The sequence below is a fragment of the Lygodium microphyllum genome, chromosome 12 (assembly GCF_053477565.2).
Source record: "Lygodium microphyllum isolate KBCC chromosome 12, Lygodium_microphyllum_v1.1.10, whole genome shotgun sequence".
In the NCBI taxonomy this organism is placed as follows: Eukaryota; Viridiplantae; Streptophyta; class Polypodiopsida; order Schizaeales; family Lygodiaceae; genus Lygodium; species Lygodium microphyllum.
Genome location: NC_141146.1, coordinates 57,688,801 through 57,699,462, shown reverse-complemented (window position 1 = coordinate 57,699,462; position 10,662 = coordinate 57,688,801). Strand labels below are relative to the sequence as shown.

General features: G+C 36.1%; 1 protein-coding gene across 8 annotated transcripts; it reads left to right on the top strand.

Annotated features, from left to right (window-relative positions):
• Positions 1 to 525: 525 nt before the first annotated feature.
• Positions 526 to 9,955, top strand: LOC148027794 (uncharacterized). Of its 8 annotated transcripts, none has more exons than XR_015692651.1 (7): positions 526 to 826; positions 2,941 to 2,977; positions 8,163 to 9,090; positions 9,183 to 9,274; positions 9,357 to 9,428; positions 9,506 to 9,577; positions 9,672 to 9,955. XR_015692651.1 is itself a non-coding variant. In XM_087689489.1 (7 exons), exons 4-7 carry the CDS (start codon positions 9,218 to 9,220, stop codon positions 9,930 to 9,932), a joined length of 462 nt encoding a protein of 153 aa, XP_087545615.1. In that variant the 5' UTR covers positions 526 to 826; positions 2,941 to 2,977; positions 9,053 to 9,090; positions 9,183 to 9,217; the 3' UTR covers positions 9,933 to 9,955. The 8 variants fall into 8 exon arrangements, 6 of the variants coding, with proteins under 6 accessions (XP_087545615.1, XP_087545612.1, XP_087545616.1 ...); XR_015692652.1 differs by having other exon boundaries at positions 2,935 to 2,977; XM_087689489.1 differs by having other exon boundaries at positions 9,053 to 9,090.
• Positions 9,956 to 10,662: the final 707 nt, after the last annotated feature.

Genomic DNA, 10,662 nt, shown 5'->3' with positions numbered 1-10,662 from the left:
GAACACTTAGAGGTGTACCACTTTGCACCATGGTGTTTTTTTGTTTTGGGAATGGCAGTTGTGCATTATGCACCTCCCCCATATCTGCAAGTGCATCATACTCTATCATCTGATCTGGTCATGTGGGGAATCTCCCCTGGCACATTGTACCACCCTCCCTTGTTGCTTATAGGCACAAATCCCACTCATGTGAAGATGAGTCACCTCCCTCCTTGAAGAAAAAGAGGGAGTGCAAAGGAATTCCTTTCGTAGAGGAATTCATATTGAGAATTATGTAGCACCTATGGTAGTATGAGCTTCACTCTTCATGATATCACCTTTGGAATGATTTTGTAGATTACATTTAGAATGTGAGGGGCCTTCATATGTTTGGTTTATCTTGAATCCAAGACTTGGGGAGTAATTTGATTCTTCGAGCAATGCTAGGGATCTCACCTCTTCTTGCATAAGCATTGGCAAAGCATGTAGGTAGAGTACCAATTCATATCCTACATGGTATCATATACTAATTCCGTTGTAGAGAAGTGTCTTATCCATTTCCCGCCAACAGATATTTTCTTCATTTTCTTATACTCATTCCTGTACATCCCCTCTTTCTAATCTCTCATCCTCCCATCGTGATTTGTGCTCCCATATTTGTTCTACGTGCTCGTGCTCCCGTGCTCCCATTGTTCTGTGGCTCCCGTGCTCCCGTAAAAACAAGGCACGACCGAGCTGCTTGTGGCTCGAAAGCCAATATCGAAGGAGGAGCTGTACACGACGTCGGCACAAGCTGAATATGACAGAGTATAACATATGCTATGGACTTATACATTGCGGACGATAGGTGAGAAGCTCTTGATACTAATTCATTATAAATATATCCTGATATATGCGTCTGATTATTAGCTGTATAGGTCAGATTAATGGTACAGGCCGTCTCATTGGAAATTGGAAGCCCAAGCTTCAAAAAACCATGATTATTAGCTGTATAGGTCAGATTAATGGTACAGGCCGTCTCGTTGGAAATTGGAAGCGCAAGCTTGGAAACAGTCAAGAAAAACCATGGTATAGGCATAATGCGGCGCCAGCCTGCTTTCTGTACTGCTGTGATTTTCGACCGGTGAATATTGGCCTAGGCTAGAGCTCCCTTTATCTTAACAATATCGTAGCGGCTAGCCTTGCATGGTGCGATATTGTTGGAGCTATTAACATTGTAAAAGAATTAGGCCTCCATATGTACAATGTCCATAAAACCATAGGGAACCTTTCTGAAACTAGTTCTTAAATTCAATGTTCAAACGATAGAGGCAAAAACCTGGTGCTTCTTGGTGAAAATGGTTCTAGAGGGGCAATCAACAGATTTGAGAAACCTTCTTTACGAAGGGTTGTTTTAGCTTCTAACTGTTCTGCAGCTGCAGCATTCAGGTCCATGCTTCCAACCCTTCAATATCTCTCAACAGCAACTTGTAGGCCTGGCACTGTAGATGGCCATGCAGAGCACATAATCTATCATAACAGCAAGGGTTATAAAATTTAGTACCATTGAGCTTACAAAAAAAGGCATAGTAACAAACCTTGATACTATGTACATTCATGACAAGCAGGTGAGGAAATTTTAGTCATGGACACTAATTTGGTCAAGATACTTTTAGTCATGACAAGAAGGAGTACCATTATAAGATTGCATGTGGAGAGACAATTTGATTAGAGTGACAGATGGACTAACATAAGATTCTCAATCCTTTTTCCCACCTGCTGGTCATGGGGACCTGAGTTTTGGAGAGAAGGAAGCTCCTTAAGTGTTGCACCAAGGGATTGCCATTTCTCTAGGCAACTTTGAATTGGAGAAGTTGCATTAACACTCACATAGCTTACCTTAGCATTCAAAATGATCGACAAAGGACTAATTATCTGGTCAGATCAACATAGTTGCTAGTACAAATTCTATATACTTTCTTATGGACAATAGATCATAATAGAGGCTGATCATAATGATGTGTGAATGGAGTAGTACCATGGAGGAAGGTGAGTCCTTTTGAAGAGCCTGGCATTTGTTATGAAGGTAAACCATTTTTTGTAGAGGGATCATGGAGAGCATTGCTGGTGGCCAAAGCCAAAATTCATTGGTTGCACCTGTATCTGTACAGGTTGTGGGCTTGCTTGACCATGAATGATCTATTCTTGGGAGTGACTGTGGGGGGCAGCTTAACCAAGATAAGCTAGGATTCAGGCCTAGCTCCTGCTGAACTCTTGTTGGACTAGGATCTGCAGCAAAGAAGGATGGGCTGGTAAATTGTTGCAGGAATATTGTGAGTCCAGATATTAAAGAAGCTGGAAGCTTGATAATATTAGCCATGTGTTCTCGTTGCTATGTCTGTGGTGGTTGTTGTTGCTGCTCCTACTGCTTTGTCTGTTGTGGTTGTTGTTGGAGTTGTGAGGGAGCTTGATGAGAGAATGAGATCGTGGAAGGAAGGAAAGAATTAGCACTGGTGGGGGGCCATTCAGGAGTACACAATGGGGAGAAGGAACAAGGTGGTTGAACATACTTCCATCATGATTATGCATCGAAGGCTGTACAACGTCAATGCCATTGTTGGGAAAGAAGATATGCAAGCGGGGTACCACAAGGTGTTGTGATAGGGATTGATGAAGCTTCTGGTCATGCGGGATATTTGACTGCATTAATGAGAATTCTCCTTGTTGTAATTGCTGCTTAATGTGCCAGTAATATTGCTGTGTGCTGCTGCCACTGCCTAGTCATAGTTTGTTTTCTCCACTTCAACACACCCATTGATTAATTTTGTTACAGATTGTCTCTCTATAAGTGGCTTTTGATATTGCATTTGGTACTAGAAGGCATGCTTGCCCTGCTAGACATGAATATACATATCTAATCTGATCTGTCCTTATCAGGTCTCCTACTAATTACTTTGCCTTTGATGTTTTTGCAAGATGCAGTGATATATTCATAAAGGATAAAAGACAATAGTTTCAGGTATGCTTTTGTAGCTTTGGATGGTGGATGTGTGGTGGATATATGTATGTAGCTTTGGATATATGTACGGCGGATCTATGATGCTTTTGTAGCTCTGGATATATGTATGTAAGCAAAATAAAAAATAAAAATTCAAAGTACTAGTCTATGTAGCTTATGTGTACTTTATGTGTAGTTCAAGGGTGTATGTGGAATGAACCACACCCTTGCTAATTGGCAATGTCTAGAATAAACTATTGCTATAGGTCTCTCACTTTTTGACCATGGCACCAAGCTTGCTACACTCTCCTCATGAGTCATAATAAACTATTGCTATAGGTCTCTGACTTCTATATACAACTCACTACACTCTCCTCATGAGTCACAATATACCTCCTATATACTCCACTAATCAGGGAACCTCTCAACCACCACCTTTACACTCACACCCCTCCCCCATAAACCGTCCTCTATGACAACCACCATTACTTTTGACAAGTATGTTGCTCTAGATCCCCACTTGGACTCTTCATCACAAGAAAGAGCAAGCTTACATCTAGCTCCAAGCCATTAGTCTTCCTCACTCTTCCTATCCTTTTTTTTTTCCTCATTTTTCCTCAACTTTCCAATCCCTTATCTTGGCCTCATACCCACTTATGTGCTCATCAACTAATGCCAATGTTTACAAGATTTGACCCCATCATTTTAAATGTAGCTCTATTACTAAACTAGTATAGACTATGATATTAATTGAGCAACTAAAATATGTTATTAACGTAAACTATGTTATGGGCCGGTTTTTTTGCAATCTTGGAGTTTTAATTGTGGAGCTCATAATCTCATCAACCTTGGATTGAAGATTGAAGATACTCAAGTAAGGGATGTCTTCTTCTACAAGCACATTAAGAAAATGTAAATGTAACTATAAGTGTGCACATAGTACAGAAGGTTGGCAATTAGTGAATCGTAGTACTTCTTTTAGACACGCTAAAAATGACATGCTTGGGATTATGCATTCTTCTCTAGAAAGATCACATCCTAGTAAACCAATGGACTCAAATGTGCAAGGAGATCATCTTGAGAACCGAAGGCACGAAGAATCATCTCCAATGCATGGTGAAACTAACATAGATGATTTAAATAGACGACGTAGGTGGTGTGATTGCCTTGCATATTGTAATGGTGGGAGGAGTGTTGGTCCACAAACTTTTCTTAGGCACCAGGAGTTGAAGGCCAAATATGATGCACTAAGTATGCAAATTGGTCTCACTCCTTCTAATGAAAGGTAACATGAACAAGACAATGATCAAACTATCAATACTTCTATAAGTTTCCCCTTCAGTCATGATAACAACTCAATTAACCATGCTGAGTCTCCTCAAATAGATACTTCTATAGACAATCACATATCTATTACTGGGCCATCATTATATCAACAAACTATACAAAAAATAATTGAGCTTCAAGCTCTTTGGCATGAGAACCAAATATCAATTAGTGCACAAGAGAAGATGCTCCAATTATTATTTGGAGACATGGGCAATCCAAGGGCTAGGGCTCAAAGAGTTGAAGAGTGAAAGCCAAGTTTAACCAAGCTGTTAGTGCAACTACCTGATACATGGGATGGAAACCTTGATGGAGTGAGAGTCCCGACATCTTGGGAGCAACTTGACTCTATGTATCATGGTCTTGGCATGGTCCAACCTGAGCGCTATAAGTTTTGCATGGGAAGTAAAAACAATGATCATGAAATTAAACTTCTTACACCTAGTAAAGAAGATTCTTATGCCAAAGGTGTAGTCTTGTGTTCTTGCAAACAAAATATGTAAAAAAGAATACTAAAGCGTGATTGTATTGAATGTTGTGAAAAGTGTAAAAAATGCAGTAAACCAAGGAGAGAAATGTTAGCTATTGATTATTTACCTTTAAAGAAACAATTAGAGCTTTTAGTGTGATCTAGGATACTTTGTCATGATTTCCTGAGCATGTGGCGTTATAAAACAAGATGGTTAGGGAAAGATATCCACATGCAACCAGAATTCATTAACGAGTTTTGGGATGGAACAAAGTGTCGTGAGTATCAAGTTTTTAGGAATCCTGATGCTGAGTATGAGATGGTTGTTGCATGCAACAACCCTACATGTGGGAAAGTATATACAACTTTTCCAAGGTCTTGTTTTTCAATAGTTCTAAAACAAGGTTTTGACCAAGAGATGCAAGAGTATAATTTTGTTTGTAAAAAATATCGACATCTCAACAAATGTAAAAAGAAAATGGGTAGAGGTGATCCTCGGAATTTGGCACTTCTTTTACATTGAGATGGCTTCGAAGCCTCTCGTACCACTCAAAAGGACAGTGGTATGGTTGAAATTAAGGTCCTTAATGGTGGGAAGGGTTCCAGATTAGGCATTATTCCTATTTTATTCATACCTTTTAGTTGCTCTAAATTTATTCGTAATACTCGTGATGTATTTCAAACTTTTTTAAGACCACTTATTAGTGAGCTACAAGACCTTTACATAAATGGTATGCAAGTGTTATACAACTACCCTGTAGAAAAGATTTTTGAAATTTCAATGGGACAATCAAACTTTTGTGTTGTTAGATTAATGCTAATGATGGTTACAGGGAATCATCCTGCACAATGCAATGTAGGATCCTTCAAAGGTGGTGGGCAATTCTTTTGTCATAGAGACAAAGCCCAAGCTACTCTTGATACTAGTAATCCCTCATTCCAAGGACGTTACCTTTACGATGGTAGTCGATATCAAGCAAGATATCCTCCAACCCAATGGTCCATAGGTGAAATGATTGATGCCTTATCAAGTTCAAAGAGGGCATACACACAAGATGAAAAGGATGCAAAACTAAAGCTTGCAGGATTAGCTGGAGAGTCTATTCTATGGAAACTGTATGATTTTTATGGTTTTAACTTGTCAATAGACTTGGTATATGATGCAATGCATGTGTTATCTCTAGATATATCTCAAAAATACATACGAGTAATCATGAGAGCCATGTTCAATGAAAAGAAAAAGATGATAGATTTTTGTTGTGAAAAGACTTATAAGCTCTCTCCACCCTCTATTCGTCATGGACGGTGGCCTCGTAATCCAACTAAGTACTATGAAAGCTTTAAGGCCGAAGAGAACCAAAAGTTCATCCAATGGTGCTTACCATATATTTTAGGTGTAGTTGATGAGATACCAAAGTCAAATTTTGACCTAGGTTTGTTGCTCATAGATATTGCACATGCCTTCTATAGTTATAGTCGATGTATTGGTTGGTCAAAAGAGTGTTTAGGTGTTTTATGTACTTTGTTTTCTGCTTGGAGAGTTTGAAAGGAAGAAGCCTTTGGTGCTACTTCTTCTCCCTTAGAACACGTTGCAAGAAATGGAGAACTACTAGATGACATATTGAGACATGGATCGCATGATGTGTATTGGTGTTGTGACTTTGAGCAAATGGTAGCATTATATATAGCGGTAAAGACTAATAATTGCTTTAACAAAATATCTTATGTAAATTATTATAAGAGGACATTCTTCACTTCAATATTTAAGTTATTAGAAATGGAAGTAGATGGGCTTTTGCCACATGAAAGAATGCTTATCCAAGTACATGCTTATCTTGTTTTTACTTGATGGTTATGCTTTCACGAATTACCAGACATCGTGTTGTTATTCATTTCATGAGAATGGCATTGTGGAGGTTTCTTCAATTGAGAAGGCAAAGGAGATGTGAAAACTTTTTGAAAGAGATGATTTCCAATATCCTTGTAACATAATGATGCGTGAAAAAGGCATTTTAATCATAAAAAATAGAAGAGAACGTAGGTCCCTTTCATCAGAAGAACAAAAATATGTTGTGCAATTTCTTGGTCTTCAAGAGAATGCACTAGTAGGAAATCTAGTTACCACATATAGAAGAATTCTTTATAATGGAGAAATATACAAGATCGCACATGACGTCGTGGTAAAAACTGACACTTTTTGTAGTATGTTAGAAAGTATAGGTCATTGGAAAGCAAGACTCACTAAATTCTTTTCCATTCAATGGGATGGAGATTATTACACATTTTTTAGTTTAGAATATTACAAGCAATGCATAACTGTAAACGAAAATGAAGAATGTTTACTTATAGATTCAATCATGGGAATGAGTGTACTACAAACTCAACGACTTCCATTTGTATGGGATTGCATAAGACCATTGAGTTCTTTATTGCATAAGTTTGTTCCTTTATCTTTACATAATAGACTTGTTGCATATGAGGTAAAATATCTAATTCAAAGAACAAGATTATTACAAATAGGGGCAGTTGGTTGTATACCTCCTTGGTTAGAAAAATATGATAATGTGTTAGCAAGAAAACATGATGATGACATGGATGGGGAGTACATTCATGCAATGATAAGAGAGGTAAATTATGAAGAAAAAAGGTGCAAATTGTCATGGTTGAAGTGTGATCATAATAGAAGTACATGGAGAATTGATATTGATAAAGATATTTGGAGGGATTGCAACTTGTGTAGCATGGTAATGTCAAACTTTGAAGTTACAAAGAGAAGGAGAGTAACATTATCAATTGGAGAGTATATAGATGTTCCAATAGTGTGGAGATCAGGTGATGTAACTTGACTGCTTTAGAGAGCGAGTGTGTGTGTGTGTGTTGCATTCTTGGAGATCCAAATGGGTGCTAGTAGCATTGGTCATAATGGACATCATTATGTGATCGCCATCCCATTGTGTGTATCATAATGCTTTATCTATGGGTGTTTGTATATTAGGACTATATCTTGTGGATATAGCTCATGTTGTGTCTCATGTATAGGTAGCGGGACCTTTGTGTGTATGTATGTATGTGTGCATGTGTGATTATTGTTATCTCTTTTTATAAAGAATGAGAAAATTTCTTGCTTGAGAAGATTAATGTATGGATATAATCTCTTGTTTGAGGAATACTAGCATATAAAGTTGTAAATTTGATTTTACCTTGTATCTTGTTTGATTTTAGCTTGTCTCATGGTTTGTATAGTTGTATATTGTATTGTTGTATGGTGTTTTTCTTTAAAACTTAAAAGTCCATTAAAATCATTGAGAGAGAGAGAGAAAAAGAGAGTGCGATCATTGTTGTATGCTTTTTATATGATTGATTGATTCTTTATTGATTGAATATTAACATAGTTTCTTGATTTAATTTTAGCTTGTCTCATGGCCTCCCCAAGTCAACAAACTCTAGATTCAATGATGCAAACTATCATCACTCTCCAAAAAACAATTGAGGAACTGAAATCAAAGAATAATAGTTCTGAACAAACAGTGAGCATGAGCAAATCAGTTTCAATACAAAGTAAAAGAGTCCAGTTGTCACCTCAAAAGCAAATCAAGAGTATACAAATAGGGGATGTATCTCTAATGAAGACTCCTACATATGATCAGATTTTCAAACCACCTAAAAGGATTAGTCAAGAAGACCAAGATGAGTTTGGGAAACCATTTTTACTAAAATACTATCGAGATACGCAAAATGTTAAGTATTGTGCTAATCACAGAAAAGTGTATAATTGGGTCAAGAGTCATGAGATTGGCAAGGATTTGCAGTTTCATAATAACAAAGATGACAAACATAGAATTTTAGAGATCATAGATCAAAACTATGATCAAATTTTTTCTATTGCATAATTTTTATTATCTTTATCTTTATTATAATCATTTCACTTTAAGTTTCTTAGATATATTTACCTTTCATTATATTTTCCCTAAAAATTTAGGATACAAGTGACGAGGTGTATTATCCACAACTTATGGTGGAAGAACAATGTATCTTTTTTGAGAATAGTGCAACACATGTATGTACATCGTTCACTCATTTAAATATTTTTATATTAAGAGTTTTTAGTTTTTAATATTGACTTCAATTTTCTTGCTTGTACTAGTTGGAATCTCACAATGATGGTCCGCCTTTTGTTTCAATTTTTGCTTCTGAAAAATGTCAAAAAAATAATGAAATGCTTAGTATGCCTTGGTTTGTAGTATTTTTCCATTTGATTGTCTCTAACACTTAACCTATGTTTCATGACTATTTCAACTCAGATCATAGTTTTATGGAGCTATTACAAGGAATTCCATATGTATGAGGAATATATATATATATTCTTAATTTTTGTATACTTTTAAATTAAAAGATATTCCATTTTAAGTTTTACTTTTCTTGTATTATAAGGTTCATGTAGTAGTGAACACTCTCTTCCACAAGATATGATCCAAGATCTTGAGGAGTTTGAAGTAGCACAGAAAAATCTTCATGTACGAAAGGTATGCTTAGCCATCTCTTGATATTTTATTTTATTATATGCATTTAATAAATTATATCTAAATACAAACTTATTGTGATAAGATGAGCGAGAAAATGCAGCAAAGCAAGCAACAACAAAAGGAGAGTAAGGGCAAAAATAAGAAATTATCTAAGGTACTTCTTTGCATTTCTTTTTACTAAATGTGGCATAATTTAATTTTGTTAACTTTATTTTCTTGTCTATACTATAGGCTCTCGACCGTGTTGAGCCATCAAAAAGTGTGGTTCCTTCTAATATAGAATTACCATCAAGAATTTCATTGGTAACTCAATGTTATTAAATATTAAGACAATAGAGTAGCTAATTAACTTATGATGTAGTATCACACTAATCTATGTTGTATTTTTAAAATGCAGGTTGCTAATGCCTTTGAAGAGGAAGACCAAGAAACCATTCTTCTCAAATATTTAGACATCCAATCCATTGATGAGCTATATACATCCTTAAAATCTACATATGGTGTTATTAAGAGAGATTTTGCTTTTTTAGGACGCAATGAGCAAACATTGCCAGCCATGAGAAAAGCTCTCGTAGATTGGTTGCTCTATAGAGCGAAAATTCATATCACAAAAAATCACAATAAACCTTTGAGTATATTGATGATATATGCATCTTGAATTGACCTCTTTATTAATGAAGATAACAGCTTTTAATTCTTTCTATTATTTTAATTTATATTTTTTACCATAATAGTAATTCTTAAAACTATTTACATGATTGCAACTAGTTTTTCTTATATATAAAAAATACTATATGATTAGTTATAACTAGTCTGTTTATATAGTAAAATTTCACTACATGGATAACTAGAGAATTTTGAAATTCCTATACAAGAATATTTTACTATATCACTAACTTGTAAAGTGTTCCACTTTTACTAGTTGAGACTTTTTCTAGATACTTTGATAAGTATCTAGAAAATTTCTTTTAAAGTTGTGCAATTATCGTCGTCTTCCCAACATCAATGGCAACCAACACTACCTATTATTAACAACAACTATGGAATATTCTGCCATTATTACTGCATGTGACATCGCTTTCCTGTGATAAAAAACATCACCATCACATCTGAATTATGTCATCGTCTCTCAGCTTACTTAATATGCCATATGTATCGACATCATTGCAGAATCTTTACCATGTCATCTGTCAATCAGTCTGCCACCTAGCTTTATTGATAGCAGTCCTCATCATGCTTCAGAGTCTGCCTTCTTCTGCTCATCATCAATGGTGAAAAAAACCATTTTTACCTACCCAATGATAGCAAAGATTCCATTGGACTTGTCAAACAAGAAGTATCTGTAAAACATAACACTCCTAGTAGGATAGGTTGATGCAAAAGCTTCT